At 44.0% G+C, this 19,831-nt stretch overlaps 2 protein-coding genes across 6 annotated transcripts in view; one reads left to right on the forward strand and one right to left on the reverse strand.

Annotated features, from left to right (window-relative positions):
• Window positions 1-257: 257 nt before the first annotated feature.
• On the forward strand, window positions 258-9,496 carry LOC139538686 (GA-binding protein alpha chain-like). 4 transcript variants are annotated; one of them, XM_071341035.1, is made up of 10 exons: window positions 258-649; window positions 2,231-2,333; window positions 2,465-2,609; window positions 2,843-2,927; window positions 3,078-3,305; window positions 3,516-3,710; window positions 5,905-5,961; window positions 6,408-6,536; window positions 6,700-6,892; window positions 8,740-9,496. In XM_071341035.1, exons 2-10 carry the CDS (start codon window positions 2,257-2,259, stop codon window positions 8,948-8,950), a joined length of 1,320 nt encoding a protein of 439 aa, XP_071197136.1. In that variant the 5' UTR covers window positions 258-649; window positions 2,231-2,256; the 3' UTR covers window positions 8,951-9,496. The 4 variants fall into 4 exon arrangements, with proteins under 4 accessions (XP_071197136.1, XP_071197137.1, XP_071197139.1 ...); XM_071341036.1 differs by having other exon boundaries at window positions 2,236-2,333; XM_071341038.1 differs by lacking the exon at window positions 258-649 and adding an exon at window positions 1,207-1,758 and having other exon boundaries at window positions 2,236-2,333.
• A 67-nt stretch (window positions 9,497-9,563) lies between these two features.
• The window catches only part of LOC139538685 (amyloid-beta A4 protein-like), a 32,672-nt gene continuing 22,404 nt past the window's right edge, over window positions 9,564-19,831 (reverse strand). For both annotated transcript variants that reach the window (XM_071341033.1, XM_071341034.1), the window contains 11 exons: window positions 18,377-18,510; window positions 17,994-18,068; window positions 17,632-17,790; window positions 14,788-14,916; window positions 14,531-14,630; window positions 14,275-14,342; window positions 13,922-14,066; window positions 13,725-13,778; window positions 13,488-13,579; window positions 13,113-13,259; window positions 9,564-13,041 (listed from right to left, as the gene is read on the reverse strand). In XM_071341033.1, coding sequence (XP_071197134.1) covers window positions 12,940-13,041; window positions 13,113-13,259; window positions 13,488-13,579; window positions 13,725-13,778; window positions 13,922-14,066; window positions 14,275-14,342; window positions 14,531-14,630; window positions 14,788-14,916; window positions 17,632-17,790; window positions 17,994-18,068; window positions 18,377-18,510 — 1,205 coding nt within the window. In that variant the 3' untranslated portion in view covers window positions 9,564-12,939. The remainder of the gene's footprint in view (window positions 13,042-13,112; window positions 13,260-13,487; window positions 13,580-13,724; window positions 13,779-13,921; window positions 14,067-14,274; window positions 14,343-14,530; window positions 14,631-14,787; window positions 14,917-17,631; window positions 17,791-17,993; window positions 18,069-18,376; window positions 18,511-19,831) is intronic.

A 19,831-nucleotide genomic window follows, 5' to 3' on the forward strand; every position in this document is an offset into this window, starting at 1 on the left:
TAATTACATTTTAGTCATTTAGCAGACACTCTTATTCAGAGCGACTTACAGTTAGTGCATTCATCTTAAGATAACATATCACAGGCATAGTAAGTACACTTTTCCTCAATAAAGTAGTTACATGTATCAGCAAAGTCAGATCTAGAAAGGGGTGGGTCAAGTGCAAGTGTATACTAGATAATACTTTGAAATGAATAACATCCTTCTGTAATAAGAACTCATTCACTTTACATGTTTGTTTAGGGATTTTATTAATAACATATTCAAATTTTGAATTTACTAGGATATCTATGGGAGGGACATTGTGGAATAAGGATGGCTGGTATATTTCAATACATAAATGCAAGCATACAGCGACTGTTCTTATCTACAACAGCCTGTTGTTCCAAGTGGGTTAAATGCTAAAAATCAATAATTATGCTTGCTTTCAAACATCACATACATACACATAATTACAACCAAATTCACACATATATCATGATGTATTTGCTTACAAGAGTAAACGCTGGTCTGTCTAAAAGGCAAGCTTGTCCCCGCCCCCTCGTTGACCAAAAACTTGCATGAATTCGATTTGAGTGAAGGCTAGCTAGCTTGTTATCCTACATCGACTCATAGCAAGTCCACTATCGTGGAGTGTACATTTGAAGAGGTATGAGTATTAATTATTTTTAATTTAGATATATGAAATCCATAACATATGACAGGAAGTGTATCTCCTTTCACTATGCCTCATCGGTCTTCCCGCTTTTTGTATCAAACTATGTTTGCTAGGTACTAACTAACGTTAGCTTGTTGATCCGCTAACGTTATGCCACATGCCATGGTGGATGCATTAACCTAACTAAAAACAATAACATCAAATCCTAAATACTACTGAAATGAATAGTTTTCAGACGACTTCACAACTACAAAATATATTTCTAAAATGACTTGCCTACGATGTACCTCAAATCCCAAATCCAACTTTCGACACGTTTGCTATTAACGTTAGCTAGCTAGGTATAGTGCTAGCTAATGCCAACGACAGCTTGCGCGGTCCAGTTGTTCGCCGTGTTGATACGTTATACCGTTAGCCAAATATAAATAAGCTTTCTTATTGTTATAGCTAGCTAAATATAAATTTATAATCGAGCAAATTACTCCGGAATTTTCCCCTCACCGCTCTCGGAAGTCTAGACAACACTGTAAACTTAGCCAGGATTTCCGGCTTCTTTGCATTTGCCCCTCTGCTGTTTTGTTTCCGTTTCTCTCATTTCCGTTTCAAAGTTTTCCAGATTATAAGTTTCATAGTATATTTTCATCGACATTTAAATCAGTTATTTTAGTGAATACTTTTTTTACAGTCAGTATCAATTGTGTATTTCACATGAGACCCAACCCCGGTTTGGCGCTTGCCTCACCCCTCCACGTAACATCGCTGACAAATATGCTGGCTAGCGAGCTTTGTATTGCTACAACATTGTAGAGCTATGCTACGCGTATAGTGTGCATTCGTACCGATATATATATACACGAAGTGTTTGCTTTCAAGGGCGTTAAATGTATTAAGTTTATGTCATGATTTATGAACTAATGGCCCACCGCAAGGCCTATGCGTTGGAGAGGCCTCGCCCTGGAGTTAGTACTTAAGCGCACACAACTCTCTGCCGCCCAATGAGAAACCGATGAACTCTATTCATCAGAACTGCCAGTCACTGGTCATGAACCTTGTAGATTTAATTTTTTATGAAATGCCACTTTTCATGAAATGCATTCAAGGTAATTCACTAAATGTTTGACTAAAGTGACAATTTTGTTGCTATTCCTCAATGTTATTTTAATTGTATATGAAACAATATACCACGGGTATGACGAAAACATTTTTTTTTTTTTACTCTTCTAATTACGTTGGTAACATGTTTCATAATAGCAATAAGGCACCTCCCGGTTTGTGATATATGACCGATATACCGCAGCTAAGGGCTGTATCTAGGCACTCCATGTTGCGTTGTGACCATGAACAGCACTTAGCTGTGGTATATTGGCCATATGGTATACTGGCCATATACCACAACCCCTAGGGCCTTATTGCTTAAATATACCAATCAGCATCCAGGGCTCAAATGACCTGGTTTATAATTGATGATATCTGATGTGAAGCCATTGTATGTGTTTTTAACATAACATCTGAAAATAATTGATGTAATCTAAATGTTGATTGATACTTACCCCCTGCCTGTCTTTTCCTCAGAATAGGTTTAATCTTGGTGTACAGCGATGTCTAAAAGCGAGACCGAGGAGATGATAGAGATCGAGATCGATGGACAGGAGAAACAGGAGTGTCTGGAGGAGGGGTGTGTGATATATTTTACAATGTGAAAAGGCACCCATAAGCCCATCAATTCAAACCCAGCTCCCTCCCTACTACTGATGACTTAACGTTACTATTTGTGTGTTTTTGTTTGTGTGGTTGTGTCATTTTCAGGATTGAGGAGCAGACCATCACATCAGCCGATCTGATCCAACAGGACATCGACATCAATGAGCCAATCGGTAACCTGAAGAAGCTCCTGGAGCCCCGTATCCAGATGCCATTGGACGGATATGAGATCTGTCTACAGGACATCCAGGTACTGATAGAGGCCTGTATTTAAGGGGTTGAAATATCTGTCCAACCTGATCAGACCTGATACTAATGGAGAGTCTCATGTGTTCTAGAGTTTTATCATTTGATGGAGAAATGTGTTTAGCATTATCTAATTTATTTTGATCTCCCTTTCTGACCCTCCCATTTGCTCCCTCCTCTCTTATTAATCTGTCCTTTTCTCTCTCTCTCCTGTCCACTTTCTTTCTGTCTTTCCAGCTACATCCAGACCACAGCCTCTTTGATCAGGGAGTGAAGACCGATGGCACAGTGCAACTCAGCCTACAGATCATCACCAAGCCAGGTACACACATAAGACTCTGCACTAAGACTTTATCAAAACCCAGGCACCCAAACTATAGACGCACACAAATGTTGCACCATAACAATTAGACTGTCGATAGTATTGAATCACACTCTAACCTCCACTCACCCCCCGCCTCCTTTCATCCAGGCGAGGAAAAGCTGAACATCCTGGAGATCGTGAAGCCGGTGGAGACGGTGGAGGTGGTGATCGACCCAGATGCAGCAGGGGAAGAGGGCACCTTGATGGAGGAGGAGGGCCAGCTGATCGCAGTGGAGCGCTCCTCCCTGTCAGACGACACGTCGGAGCAGGTGACCCGCTGGGCCGCCGCACTGGAGGGCTACCGCAAGGAGCAGGTCCGCCTGGGGATACCCTACGGTGATGAGTACACACACTGAAACACATACACATGAATAAGACACAACACAGATACACGCACACTCTGAAACACAAAAACATAATTAATCAGGCAGTTACACACCATTGTACAAAGTGAGGCCAGTTTGCTGCAGTTGCCTTGACATTTTTAACAGACAAAAAAGCTGTAGTCCGCATCGTCACAGTCTTGTAATGTGTCTCTCCTCTCAGACCCAGTACAGTGGACGGCAGACCAGGTGATCCACTGGGCAGTGTGGGTGATGAAGGAGTTCAGCATTGACGAGATGGAGGTGGGAGGGATTCACATCCCGGGTCGCGATCTCTGCACCTTCACCCAGGACGAGTTCCTGCAGAGGGTCCCCAGTGGAGAGATCCTCTGGAGCCACCTGGAGCTGCTTCGCAAGTGTGAGTGTGTGCGTCACTGAGTTAGTGTGTTAGGGTTAAAGGCTAGCCTAAGTAGAGCCATAATAACCATATTGTTTACACATGCTTGGTCCCTTCCCACTGAGAACAGACATCACTTAAAATTGTATTCATCACATTTATTAATTTTTATTTAACTAGGTAAGTCAGTTAATAACAAATTCTTATTTACAGTGATGGCCTAGGAACAGTGGGTAAACTGCCTTGTTCTGGGGTAGAACGACAGATTTTTACCTTGTCAGCTCGGGGATTCGATCTAGCAACCTTTCGGTTACTGGCCCAACGCTGTAACCACTTGGCTACCTGCCGTCACATGCACCAAATACAACAGGTGTAGACTTTACTATGAAATGCTTACTTACGAGCCCTTTCCCAACAATACAGAGTTAAAAATGACAAAAAAAATAGCACAATCAAAAAAGGAAATAGTAACAGAGTAAAATAACTATAACGAGGCTATATACAAGGAGTACCAGTACAGAGTCAATGTGCAGGAATACAAGGTAATTGAGGTACATATAGGTAGGGGTAAAAGTGACTAGGCTATCAGGATAGATAATAAACAGAACAGCAGTGTGTGTGAAAATGTGTGTGTGGTGTCAATATGCGTGTCTGTGCCTGTGTGTGAGCATATGTAGTGTGTGTTGGATTGTAAGTGTAGAGTTAGTGCCCCCCAAAAAAGGGTATCAATGCAAATAGTCAGGGTATCCATTTAATTAGCTTTTCAGCAGTCATATTGCTTGGGGATGGAAGCTGTTCAGGAGCCTTTTGGTCCTAGACTTGGCGCTACGGTAACGCTTGCCGTGCGGTAGCAGAGAGAACAGTCTATGACTTGGGTGGCTGGAGTCTTAGACCATTTTTTTTAGGGCCTTCCTCTGAAACCGCCTGGTATAGAGGTCCTGGATGACAGGGAGATCGGCCCCAGTGATGTACTGGGCCCTACACACTACCCTCTGTAGCACCTTCTGGTCAGATGCCAAACAGTTGCCTTACCAGGCAGGGATGCAGCCAGTTAGGATGCTCTCGATGGGGAAGCTGTATAACTTTTTGATGATTTGAGGGCCCATGCGAAATCTTTTCAGCCTCCTGAAGGGGAAGATGCGTTGTCATGCCCTCTTCACAACTGTTACGGTGTGTTTGGATCATGATAGGGCCTTAGTGATGTTGACACAGAGGAACTTGAAGCTCTCAACCGCTCCACTACAGCCCCGTCAACGTGAATGGGGGCATGCTTGGCCCTCTGTTACATGTAGTTCACAATCAGCTAATTTGTCTTGATCACGCATCACAATGCTAGGTTTCTGACCTCCCTATAGGCTGTCTCATCGTTGTCGGTGATCAGGCATACCACCGTTGTGTCGTCAGTAAACGTAATGGTTGTGTTGGAGTTGTGCGCGGCCATGCAGTCGTGGGTGATCAGGGAGTACAAGAAGGGACTAAGCACGCACCGCTGAGGGGCCCCTGCATTGAGGGTCAGCTTGGTGGATGTGTTGTTGCCTACACTCACTACCTGGGGGCGGCCTGTCAGGAAGTCCAGGATCCAGTTGCAGAGGGAGGTGTTCAGTCCGTAGCTTAGTGATGAGCTTGGAGGACACATCATTCTCACATAGGTGTTCCTTTTGTCCAGGTGGGAAAGGGCAGTGTGGATTGCAATCGAGATTGCATCATCTGTGGATCTGTCGGGGCGGTATGCGAATTGGAGTGGGTCGAGGGTGTCCAGGATGATGGTGTTGATGTGAGCCACGACCAGCCTTGCATCTGTAGCCATGAAATGCTTTGAGAGTGCTATGGGGCAGTAGTCATTTAGGCAGGTTACCTTCGCGATCTTGGGCACAAGGACTATGGTTGTCTGCTTGAAACATGTAGGTATTACAGACTGGGTAAGGGAGAGGTTGAAAATGTCAGTCAAGACACTAGCCAACTGGTCAACGCATGCTCTTGAGTGTTCGTATTGTTAATCCGTCTGGTTTTACTCACATCGGCTACAGGGAGTCTATTCCATGTTGATTTCATTGAAATGATGTGGAAACATTGATTCAACCAGTTTGTTCCCAGTGTGTTCAGATCTGAAAATTCTGAAGGGATAGAGGCTAGGACAAGGGGATTGAGAGCCTGGGCAAGCATGTTAATTGAAGTTGGTTTTAGCTCATACTGTATCTGTCCCTGTTCTTTACAGATGTGTTGGCCAGTCAGGACCAGTCTGGCCAGGAGGCCACAGTCACCATTGACCAACGTACGTTTATTTCCTCCCTCTCTGACTCACTGTCACCCTGAATGCACCTACCACACTATCTTTCCTCTGTGTGAGTTGTTGCCTGTAATAAAAAGCATGAGTTGGCGCACACCCAGAGAAAATGATTTTAATGTGGAGGTGCTGACTAACGGGAAATAAACTGTAAGCTATAAAAAAACACCAATGTTTTGGCATCACTGTGCCTTCTTCGGGGTCTGAAGAAGGCACGGTGATGCCGAAACATTGGTTGTTTTTTACCCAATAAATGACCGGGAGGTAATATATTTTATAGTTTACAGTTTATTCCCCGTTAGTCAGCACCACCACATTAAATCATTTTCTCTGGGTGTGCGCTTTTAATTAGGAACACCAAACTGACCATAGATCAGTGTCTAACTCAATCATGTATGTTTCTGAGTGTTTGAACCTCCTGTCTCCGCCACCAGAGGTCCAGATCATCCCGGCCGCTGTGCCGACCTCGCACACCACCATCAAGGTGCTGAAGCAGAGCCGCGGCCCCAAAACACCCCGCATCTCCGGAGGAGAGGAACGCAGCTCACCTGGCAACCGCACAGGTACGCATACATGTGTGCGTACACCTGAAGAGCATAAGTCTTGATGTTTTTTTCTGAGTGCCTTAATGGTGTATGTGCTCAAATCTGATGTGGATGTACACACACACACACACACACACACACACACACACACATACAAACGTCCTGTCACCTGTCCTTGCAGGTAACAATGGTCAGATCCAGCTGTGGCAGTTCCTGTTGGAGCTGTTGACTGATAAGGATGCTAGAGACTGTATATCCTGGGTGGGAGAGGAGGGGGAGTTCAAACTCAACCAGCCTGAACTGGTGGCCCAGAAATGGGGCCACCGCAAGAACAAGCCAACCATGAACTACGAGAAACTCAGCCGAGCACTCAGGTATGTCAATCGGCCTGTTTTTTTTCCCATTTCCCTCTCTTAAATTTCCGTTGCATAAATTCAATTTCTTATCTTATATCTTGAACTCTCTTGTCTTGTTTCATTTGAGCCCTTTGGCCTATGATAGGGCTAAATTGAAATGTTTCTTACAGAAGAAATATGAAATTCATATGCATAAGCATGGTAGCAATTGAAAGGGAACAGTTTGGAGGTTATGGGAAAATGATTAGACCAAATGTGTGTAAACAACAGTTAACCTGACACAAGACTGAATTCAAATATTACACTGTAAACTTTTTGGGCATTTTACATTTACTGTACTTTTCGCCGCATTTGTTGATAGCTAAATATGAACATACTGTGAATACATTCAGTCACATGATTAGGATATTCCTGTAAAATGTGTGGAAGGTGCAACATAAGAAGAAAACAAATTACAAAGGTTTGAGAGGACTAACCGGTGTCTAAGTGGCCACACCCTTCTCCAAAGTGCACAATTCCTAAGTAATTTCAATGCACTTTTATGAAAAAATGTATTGAACTATAATATGCTTTTTTTGAGCTCTCATAGCTGTGCCGTTGAGGAACTAGAGCAAGCACACTTGTAGTTGTTTTGTTTGGAACACAACCCTGTATCCCCGTCACAATTACTGTTTACACAATCCAAAAACGGCCCATTGAAATCGCAATCTGGGTCAGGAGGCCATCATTTGAAAGCTTGTTATTTTGCCAACATGACTAGCTAAGTTATAAAATCCAGTCTTAGTGTTAGGCTTTCACAAGGCAATTCAGAGATGTTTTGGTACGCATAGAAAGATTCAGGTGTGTGTTCCACAACAAATTATCTTAAAAATAGACTGATATATTCTGTTCAGAACAACCCAGGTTATGACGTCATGTCATCTTGTACCTGGAATATAGTGGTCATAAACGTTGACACTGTAAATGACATGAGTGTTTTATGGAGATGTGAGAAGAAAAAATAAGAATTAGCACCCTTATGTAGACATGGCTCCACCCACATCTGTTCCATCCACCAAATATAACAATGTGCATTTCATAAATATTCTAATAAAGTGTTTACATAAACACGTCTGTAAAACCACAATGAGGACCACGTGGTTTTACAAACATGTTTTATGTAAACACTTTATTAGAATATTTCTGAAATGCACATTGTTATATTTTGTAACACGTATTTTCCCTCGACTCAACCCCATTCGATGCATGGAACGGATGTGGGTGGAGCTATGTCTACATAAGGGTGCTAATAAATTTAAAAAACTCCCAAGCTCTGACGAAGGCCGTGAGGCCGATACGTAAGCTTATTAAAGATCAGTGATACTATCAAGAGCAGTGTGCGGGTTTCTTATTTTTTTCTCATCTTATTCAACTGTTACCATGCACCTGCAAAAAACATAGCTCAGGTGTGCAAGTGCCTTTTGAATTATGATATGGAAATGTGTAGTGCACATTTGGATGGTTTGGATTGCTTCTATGGCATCACAGCGGTATTTATTATAATCAACATCTCATCTTTCAAAATACATTGAGTCCTCTTTACAGCATTTCTCTCACTCCAATAACAAAACATTTGCAAAAGTTGCCCAATTAGCGGGAGGGATGTGGGCAACTTCTTGTCGCGTGCAGTGCTCAAGTTCAGAACAGCTGTCAGTCAAAACCCATACAGCGCTGTGAAACGTAGAGCCTGGGCTCTGGCCATTTTATAGCATGTTAGTGTACAGCCACTGCATTCTAATTTAGGTGCTTATCGGTGCACAAATCTGCCATTTTCAACCCCTATACAGGTATGAGTGTAAGGATACTTCATCTGATTATTTTCTCAGGTATTACTATGACGGGGACATGATCAGCAAGGTGCAGGGCAAGCGTTTTGTCTACAAGTTTGTGTGTGACCTGAGGACTCTGATTGGCTACAGTGCTGCTGAGCTCAACAACCTGGTGACTGAGTGTGAGCAGAAGAAGCTGGCCCGCATTCAGTTGCACGGAATTGGCCAGCCCATCACCACTGTGTACGCCTCCGCACAGGACAGCTGATGGGGGGGAGCCTGGGGCTCTTTGATAAGGGTAGAAGTTGCCCATAGGCACAGATCTAGGATCAGACTACTATGACCAGCCCTAAGCTTAACCATTAGAAGGTGGAAATGATAAACTGACCTTAAAACAGTGTCTATGAGAAACTTCATCCTACTCCTTTGGGTTTGATTGGAGACGGGGCTGAGGCAGGATGGGGAGGTTGTTTTCTTATTTTATTTTAACCAGGGCGGGAGTGTCTATGGATATTGTGTGTGTGCATGAGCGTTAGTGTGCCTCAGTGTGTGTGTGTGTGTGCATGAGCGTTTGAGTGAAGGAGTGTCTGTTTGAAATATGAGCTTAGCATTTTTTTTCTTCCTTTATCTTGTAGCTTGGTATCGTTTCCATTGTATATACCGGTTCTTCATGTTTTTGATAGCCACAAGGACAGTGTATTTTCATATTTTCCATTTATAAATGATCTGTTTTCTATTTTATTTTGAGTGTCTTTTTCCCTGATGAGCTGGACATTTTCTGTCCTCCAGGGGGAATAAAGTTTCATGTTTTTTCCTAAGGACTCAGTGTAACATTGCTCCAATGTAATGTGTATGCACAAACACGCTCTTTTGCGCCATGATAACGTGTTCAAATGTTTTATTGTTCCCCCTATATAAAACACTTGTCATTCACACAGGAGTCAAGCTCTGTCATGAACAGAGATCTGTATGTACATTACATTTTTTTTATTGATGGGATGTGTGTAGAAAGCTTTGTAAAGGTACAACGAAAGTCAGAATTAACAAATGAAAGATAGCATGAGTATCCTTGACAACACAATTACCTGATTCAGTTTGTGTGTGTAGATCTGTGGAATAATTTCACAATATGAATGTCACATTCATGTCTATTGGAGGCTGTAGTTTGACTTAATTTTGGGAGGGGGTATGTCTGATCTCTACTACTGCCTCTAAATACTGATCCCAGATCTGGTGTGTGTTCAGTGAGGTGAAACATTCTGAATGTTGCAGATAGAAATGTAACAAACATTACTTAACAGACAATGACATCTGATCTAAACATTGACGTTGTGCCCTTCATATCAGGGCCCATATTCACAAAACCTTAAATGTATTCTTAACTATAGATTTAAGAAGAAAATTAAGTTGCTATTCCTCAAAGGTTATTGGGGGGGGGGGAAATTGCGCTATTTCTTATGTTTTGCCTTGAGAATTTTTTTATTAGATTCTTGAAAATAATGTTAATTTCAAGATATAGCTAAACCCTTGTCTTAAACTCAGGGCAGTGAGAGAAAAAGCTCATGAAAGCAATTGAACATATTTAATTCACTCAACCTTCATCTGAAAGTTTCAGTACTGATTATTTTAAATCCAAGAACATGTTTTAGAACAGTATTTTCAGTAAGGAATATGCTAACACGGTTGCCATGGCTAGCTAGACATCTTTGTTTTTTAAATGGCAAGAAGATATGAGATGTTCGTAAGAAAATAAGATTGTTGAGGAATTGCACTTAGGAGGTTATTTTCCTGAAGTTTTTGCACAATACGAGTTTTGTGAATCTGGGCCCAGGTCCCTGTTTTTAGCTTCGCACGCATTGGTCCGAGATCAATTTTACCATCAATAAACTGGTCTGAGGTCAGTATTTCTTTAGCCTCTGCTTTTAAAACCAGGTCGTCTGAGAATGAGAGATGACAGACAAGCAAAAAGGGGGATATCCACCATGAAACACATAGGTACACTGTACATGTATCAAACACTGGAGGGAATGTGTGTGTGCAAGAGTGATGATAGGAAAGGTGACTTTATCACACTCAATCCCCGCCCCCTCTCAACTTAATCTAATTCTCTCTTACACACCAACTCCAAAGCGCCGACACAGCACAAAGAGAGAGGGAGTGATAGTGAAGGGATGGAGAGCAGGGCTGTTGGGGGGTGGTCTATGGGACAGAGAGAGGGAGTGATAGAGAAGGGATGGGGAGCAGGGCTGTTGGGGGGGGGGGGGGTCTATGGGACAGAGAGGGAGTGATAGAGAAGGGATGGGGAGCAGGGCTGTTGGGGGGGGGGGGGGTCTATGGGACAGAGGGGGAGTGATAAAGAAGGGATGGGGAGCAGGGCTGTGGGGGGGGGGGTCTATGGGACAGAGAGAGGGAGTGATAGAGAAGGGATGGGGAGCAGGGCTGTGGGGGGGGGGTCTATGGGACAGAGAGAGGGAGTGATAGAGAAGGGATGGGGAGCAGGGCTGTGGGGGGGGGGGGGTCTATGGGACAGAGAGAGGGAGTGATAGAGAAGGGATGGGGAGCAGGGCTGTTGGGGGGGGGTCTATGGGACAGAGGGGGAGTGATAAAGAAGGGATGGGGAGCAGGGCTGTGGGGAGGGGTCTATGGGACAGAGAGAGGGAGTGATAGAGAAGGGATGGGGAGCAGGGCTGTGGGGGGGGGTCTATGGGACAGAGAGAGGGAGTGATAGAGAAGGGATGGGGAGCAGGGCTGCTGGGGGGGGGGTCTATGGGACAGAGAGAGGGAGTGATAGAGAAGGGATGGGGAGCAGGGTTGTTGGGGGGGGGGGGGGGCGTCTATGGGACAGAGAGGGAAAGAAAGATAGAAAAGGAGTGAAAGCCTGAGAAAAATATTAATTATTTCTGTTTCCATAAATTATATTCATAGATATTCACAGATGATATAGGAATTGGAAAGATAGGGTGAAATACTGAGATTTCTGGAATAAAATGAGGAATGGAGCTGAAACACAATTCTATGGACATGGAATATCAGTTAACAGACAGGGAATGCCGATAAACAGAGCAGTAATACCAGTAAATAATCTGACTCTAAATGAGTGCATAGAACGCAAACAGTAACACATTCGACTTCCTTTCAGATACTATTACACTTCATATTATATTACATATAGAGCATTCAGCCCATGCAGCTAAGACCGAATGAGGCATGGGGGGGAGAAAACAAAGGAGAACACAGATTCTATTTAAAACATGTCTCCGTGACAACAAAAACCAGATTCAAAATACTTTTTTTTTCTCTTCATATCACAAGATCAAATAAGACACTAAAATGTTCTATCCTGCTAAGTGCACGAGGCCCAGTCCCCACGACAGGAGCCAGGTTCTCTATGTATATCCGTCATCAATATCACCATGCACTACATATAGTTAGAGCTTTTTTCTGCCTTGTTTCAATACTTTTTGCACAAAATAAAAACATTCGATATTTATTCATTTACATATTTCTGATGACATATATATATATATTTTGTATATATGTTTTACCTGAAAAACAAACCTGAAACTCTTGGGATATAATTCTGCAGAGAGGAGCTCAGGGTAGACTGAGCCCATCCTCCTTTCGCTAGCACTAAGAGCTGTTATGTCATCACCAAAAACAGCACAGCCGTCATCTGAGAGGAGTAGTGGGAGAGGAGTGCGTAGGAGAGATGGAGGGGGAGAGGAGAGTGCTTCAGAGCGAGGAAGATTACAGGTGTATATGAGGCCTCTGTTTAGCCCTCTTAGAGATGTGAGTGCTGTACTATGGGGGAGGGCCAACCAACCCACAGATACATGGACAGATAAATCAATGTGTTTCTCTATTCTGTACAAACGCTACGGGATCTCATCTGTGATTGGCTAAAAATGTGTAGGTGAAGAAGGATACCCTTGTCTGACTAATGGCAGCTATGGATGTTGATGTGCTGCACTCTACGAGGAAGGGATGGAGAGTGTGTGGCTTGGTTCCATTTTGGCTCCTAGCCCCTTGGCCTTCACTACCCCTGGGTGGCTATAAGTAATATGACCACGGCTCTTTCTAACCCAATAGATTTACATGGAGCTTCAGTCATATTGGTTTCACCTATCAAGTCCTTTAAGATCCATTGAAAATAAGAGTAGGAGCTAGGAGAAGGGTTTAGGGACCAATATGCAACGGGGCCTAGGTGTGAGGGGTTAAGGAGGGTTCAGGGTCAGTGAGGGATCAAAGAGTAGCTCCTTAGTTCTGCATCTGTTCGAAGAACTTGTAGGTGGGGTTCTCATAACCGTTCTGCTGCATCTTGGACAGGTGTCGCTCCTCTGGGGTCACTGCAGCATCCACCTGCAACACACACACCAGGTTAACACACAGGTACAGAATACACACGCACGCAAACACACACACTGTCTTACCTCGATGACTCCGTGATGGATGGAGGTGTACTGCTTCTTCCTCAGCATGATCAGAGTGATGACGATGACTGTCGCTATGACAACCCCACCCACCATCAGCCCAATGATGGCACCCTTGTTGGAGCCAACATCCTCAGCAAAGAACACCTGGTAATAATCAACACAACACCTGTCAACTGGATATGGTGAGTATTTGTTGAGTGTTTCTGCAGGTATAGACTGTGATGAGAACTGTGTTTACAAGTCTCCAATGCACAGATAAGCCATTATAGAAATGTTCCCGTTTCTATCATAAACATGTGAACTACTGAGCCAGTTTGTGATGTATACGTGTACGAACATGTACCAGTGTATAGGTACTGAATGTTTCCGTACCAATTTTTGATGATGCACTTCATAGCTGGCGCTTTGCCGCTCTCCTTTCTCCATCCGCACCTCAGGGAACTCCTCAGGCCTCAGAGCAGAGACTCAACACACACAGAGAGAGAGAGCATCATACACCATACAAACATACACACATAATCAAAGAGACAAACACAACCGAAACCGCAAACATACCCATACAGCATAAACACAATCATACACATACTATAGGAACACACACACACTTACCAGGCCGAGTGGGCAGACCTCTATCTGGAACTGGACGAGCGTCAACAGGATCAACTGTTTTAACAGAGGAAACACTCACTGACAAAAAGCTTTAGAGCATGACCAATTTAATAAATAATGCACGAAACAGCTGTTCTGTGTGTGTATTTCCGTGGTTTTCTAGGCTGTGTGTTAGGCTGGTTGTGTTAGTGTGTTACCATGGTTGTCGGTGTTGGGTTGGTTGAAACTCTCTGGGTGGATGAAGCCGAGTCTGTCCAGGCCCATGCCAGGGTCCAGAGGGGCAGAGCTGTAGGCCTGGTCAGGCATCAGGGCATCGTTCCCATAGCTCACCCTGACATCAGTCTGCAAACACAGGATACACATGACTGACTTTCAGTGTGTGTGTCAAGTAAACTTCAATAACAGTTATATTTTAGAATATTTTTATTAAAATCACTTCCTGAATTGACTGCCTTCCATTTGAATTGGTCCCAGCCCTGGTGTGTGTGAGATAGGAGAGATTGTAACATTTTTATGAATGAGAGTGTGCATGCCTGTGTGTAAAACTCACCCTCTCATCACTCTGCAGAGATGAGACTTGCTGAGACAACTCTGACTGAACCCTCTGCATCAGGATCGCTACACACACAGAGACAGAGACAGAAGGGGAAAATAGAAGGAAAAGGAGACAGAATGAACAAGCCAGAAAGGAAAAGGTATAGTAGGTACATTATCTCTGTAATAACACAAAATAGTATTACACTGTGTATGGACTGAATAATAACATGAAACTGCAGTATATGGGTAGGAGTAGGGCGGACACTCACAAACTTGGTCTTGGATTTTGTTGGCCATGCTGGGCACTTTGAAGAGCAGCCCCAGGGATTGGTTCATCCTCTCGTCAATCACACGCAGGTGGGTCATCACCTGGAAGTCAGAAGTGCTGAGGTCAAAGGAGTTACACGGGACACAGAGTGAATGAATGGGCTGAATGTAGTGTAGTGTATTATAGTAGGTTGAAGGGTGAGCATAGGGGCTTATGGGTAGTGTAGTGTATTATAGTGGTTGGGGGGAGTGGGGGTACCTGGGGTCGGATCTGAGCAGCCTTCTTGGGGTCGACCATGCGGACGTGTTCGTAGTGTTTCAGGGTGTGTTGTCTGTCCTTCTGCTCTGCACGGACATACTTCTTCAAAAGGCCCAGCACCTGACGAGGCTAAGGGGGAGAGGGTGGGGGGGGGAGAGAAGGGGATGGAGGAGAAGAAAGTGAAATGACAGAGAGAGCGTGAGAGAAGGGGGACAGAGACAGAAAGAGAGAAATAAGAGGTATTGATGTGGACAACGTGTATGTACAAGTGAGGATGTGTTTGATTATAGTGAGAATGACTGGTCAGTGGGTATCCACAGTGAGAGAATATGTACAGTATGTAATGAGTGAGTATCTGTGTACATTATACATGGTTAGGGATAGATATAGATAGATATATATAGACAATATGTATATCTATATACAGTATCTATATATATATTATACACACACTACCGTTCAAAAGTTTAGGGTCACTTAGAAATGTCCTTGTTTTTGAAAGAAAAGCACAATTTTTGTCCATTAAAATAACGTCAAATTGATCAGAAATACAGTATAGACATTGTTAATGTTGTAAATGACTATTGTAGCTGGAAACGGCTGAATTTTTGTGGAATATCTACAGAGGCGTACAGAGGCCCATTATCAGCAACCATCACTCCTGTGTTCCAATGGCATATTTTGTTAGCTAATCAAAGTTTATCATTTTAAAAGGCTAATTGATCATTAGACAACCCTTTTGCAATTATTTTAGCACAGCTGAAAATTGTTGTTCTGATTAAAGAAGCAATAAAACTGACATTCTCTAGACTAGTTGAGTATCTGGAGCATCAGCATTTGTCTGTTCGATTACAGGCTCAAAATGGCCAGAAACAAAGAACTTTCTTCTGAAACTTGTCTGTCTATTCTTGTTCTGAGAAATTAAGGCTATTCCATGCGAGAAATTGCCAAGAAACTGAAGATCTTGTACAACGCTGTGTACTACTCCCTTCACAGAACAGCTCAAACCAGAATAAAAAGAGTAGTGAGCAAGAGGACAAGTACATTAGAGTGTCTAGTTTGAGAAACAGACGTCTCACAAGTTCTCAAGTGGCAGCTTCATTAACTAGTACCCGCAAAACACCAGTCTCAACGTCAACAGTGAAGAGGTGACTCCTGGATGCTGGCCTTCTAGGCAGAGTTCCTCTGTCCAGTGTCTATGTTTTTTAGCCCATCTTAATATTTAATTTTTATTGGCCAGTCTGAGATATGGCTTTTTCTTTGCATCCCAGAGTCGCCTCTTCACTGTTGACGTTGAGACTGGTGTTTTGCGGGTACTACTTAATGAAGTTGCCAGTTGAGGACTTGTGAGGTAAGGGCCTTCCCCAAGGGCCTTCCCCAAACTGTTGCCACAAATTTGGAAGCATAGAATTGTCTAGAATGTCATTGAATTCTGTAGAGTTAAGATTACCCTTCACTGGAACTTTGGGGCCTAGCCCGAACCATGAAAAACAGGCCCAGACCATTATTCCTTCTCCACCAAACTTTACAGTTGGTTCTCTGCTTTGTGTCAGGTAACATTCTCCTGGCATCCGCCAAACCCAGATTCATCCGTTAGACTGCCAGATGGTGAAGCGTGATTCATCACTCCAGAGAACGCGTTTCCACTGCTCCAGAGTCCAATGGAAGCAGGCATTACACCACACTAGTCGACGCTTGGCATTGCGCATGGTGATCTTAGGCTTGTGTGCGGCTACTCTTATGGGCAGAAGCAGAAGCTCCAGACAAACAGTTATTGTGCTGAGATTGCTTCCAGAGGCAGTTTTGATCTCAGTAATGAGTGTTGCAACCGAGGACAGACCCTTTTTACTCGCTTCAGCACTAGGTGGTCCTGTTCTGTGAGCTTGTGTGGCCTATCACTTCGTGGCTGAGCCGTTGTTGCACCTAGACGCTTCCACTTCACAAAAATGACACTTACAGTTGACCGGGGCAGCTCTAGCAGGGCAGAAATTTGACGAACTGACTTGTTGGAAAGGTGGCATCCTGTGACGGTGCCACGTTGAAAGGCACTGAGCTCTTCAGTACGGGCCAGACCACTGCCAATGTTTGTCTACGGAGATTGCATGGTTGTGTGCTCGATTTTATACACCTGTCAGCAACAGGTGCTGGGACATTTTCAGCTTCCAGGAATTGTGTACAGATGCTGAAACATGAGGTGATGGCGGCGGATGGCATGACAATGGATCTTGACACTATCTTGATAAAATCCAATTGTGTTCATTGTCTGTAGGTTATGCCTGTCCATACCATAACCCCATGCCACCATGGGACACTATTCACAACGTTGACATCAGCAAACAGCTCGCCCACACAACGCCATATACGTGGTCTGCGGATGTGAAGCCGGTTGGATGTACTGCCAAATTCTCTAAAACAACCTTGGAGGTGGCTTATGGTAGAGAAATTAACATTCAATTCTCTGGCAACAGCTCTGTTGGACATTTCTGCAGTCAGCATGCCAATTGCATGCTCCCTCAAAACTTGAGACATCTGTGGCATTATGCTGTGTGACAAAACTGCACATTTTTGAGAGGTATTTTTTTTGTCCCCAGCACAGGGTGCACCTGTGTAATGATCACGCTGTTTAATCAGCTTCTTACTATGCCACACCTGTCAGGTGGATGGATTATCTTGGCAAAGGAGAAATGATCACTAACAGGGATGAAACACAAATTTGTGCACAAAATTTGAGAGAAATAATATTTTTGTTCGTATGGAACATTTCTGGGATATTTTATTTCAGCTCATGAAACCAACACTTTACATATTGAGTTTATATTTTTGTTCAGTATATACTGTATATACCCTGGGTGGGTTGGCCTGCAGGGCGCTAAGGTAGTTATCCAGGGCCATGCGACGGCAGCTGTTGAGCAGGGCCTCTACCCGGGCCATGTGGGTCTCAACCAGCTGCTGTCTCTCTCCTGCTGCCTCCTGCTCCAGGGCCTCCACCTTCTCCTGGAAGTGCTGCACACAAGAGCACACAGAAACATTAATACACACTAGTATACACACACACACATTACTGACACACACATAGGCACGCATGTGTATTGATGTGTATACAGGGCTCATCTGTAAAAGAGACCTTGGTTTCAGTATGACTCCATGTCATAATTAAGGGTAAATAAAAACTATATATACTGCGCGCGCACACACAGCCCAGGTACCTGAATGACAGCCTTCTTGTCAGCGTGAGGGAGACTCTTGGCCTGTCTCTCTGCCGCCTCCCACTCTCTCATCACCTGGAGAGAGACATCAGAAAACACACCTTTCAGTTCACATCAGAGAAGGGATACTTCTCTCTCTCACATACACACATACGTACACCAGTGCTTTTGCCCCTAATATGACTTGGTGGGGTAACTGGGAATGTGTAACATTGTTCATTTGGAACCTTTGCATCATCACATCACAAACCCAAGGTCAGTTATCGTCACCCTGTGTGTGTGTTGATATGCTGTGTTATGGGCAGAATATAACTATTCTTGCTGTTAATGTGGTGACGTGACAAAACTGACTGACTGACTCTCTCTAGTTCAAACACACACACCTGGGACATCCTCTCGCGGTGCTTGGCCTCCAGACTCTCCTTGGCCTTCTGGAAGTCGGCGTGTTCGTTGTCGTCTCCGGTAGACTCCAAGTAATGGTCCACTGCGTCAGAGGGGGGAGGGGCCGTGGTGGGCACTGGGGGAGAGGGGAGGAGCGGTAGAGCGGAAAGTGGATGTCCACAAAAGGGTCCAGAGAGAGAAGTTAACTGTTAAACAGTGACATATCCTCCTCCCACAAGTCTGCATTATCTGCCACTGTAATCTAAAACTGTACTAAGACGTTGGAGTCCTGTCTGGTGGCACAGATAGATTACAGCAGCTAAGTCTGTCAGCCAGCGAGTGACAGGTCATATATCTGTTTGCCTTGACGTGTGTGTGTGATGTGGGAGACTGGAGATAAGATAAGTGAATCAGGGCAGGCGCTGAGTCATCCTCTCCCGCTGAGGAATGTTGTGCTTAACTGGGCGGAAAGTACCAGAAAAGAGAGGGACAGGAAAACAGACTCAACCCACTGACCCACACTGATACAGTCATATGAAGAGAGACTGCTGTTGTTAGGTTAAGCCAGTTAGGACATGAACTCATTAACACACACACACACACACACACACACACACACACGTCAGACCAGCATAAATCACTAGACATAAATATTGTCGCACACACACGAGACTCATAAGCTCCAGTGTTATTGAGCTGGTTAGTAAGTGATGGAGTGAGTAAGAGAATTGTTGCGAAAGCAGTAAAAGGTTAAGTGAGGGAGGGAGTGTGATGGCTATTTCCCTGCTTAGATAGTTCCTCATTTCTCAGGTGTTTCTTAAAGTCTCTATATATCTTTTTTAAACCAGAATGACCTAATCGAAAGGTTAACCTCTGTCTGTACACCCACTAGATCAGACTATATTGATAGGAACCCTCTGCACTTCCCACAGTATTGAATAGCTGAGATGGACTCAGACCCTGGACTCAGACCCTGGACTCAGACCCTGGACTCAGACCCTGGACTCAGACCCTGGACTCAGACCCTGGACTCAGACCCTGGACTCAGACCCTGGACTCAGGAAAATTAAAGACCAATAAAATGTCTAAATGCAGTGTTTTTTTATTGACCATTTTCCTTCATTGACCAACGTGTTGCTTAATCTAGAACAGAAACATTTTCCCCTTTCAGAGCTGGTAGTACATAAGGGAAGAGGGATACCTAGTCAGTTGAACAACTGAATGCATTCAAGCAAAATGTGTCTTCCGCATTTAACCCAACCCCACTGAATCACTTATGCTCCAAGTGTCATAAGAGACATCAGACAGACAGGTAGACGGTGTCAGACAGACAGCCGGCTCAGAAAGGTAGACAGCAGGGTGGACAAGGCCCAAGGTAAGGGGCACAGAGGGCCGACTCAGCACGTGCCCTACATACCTCAGAGAGACACACACACACTCTTAAACACACGACACGT

This window comes from Salvelinus alpinus, chromosome 14 (genome assembly GCF_045679555.1).
Source record: "Salvelinus alpinus chromosome 14, SLU_Salpinus.1, whole genome shotgun sequence".
NCBI classification, from domain to species: Eukaryota; Metazoa; Chordata; class Actinopteri; order Salmoniformes; family Salmonidae; genus Salvelinus; species Salvelinus alpinus.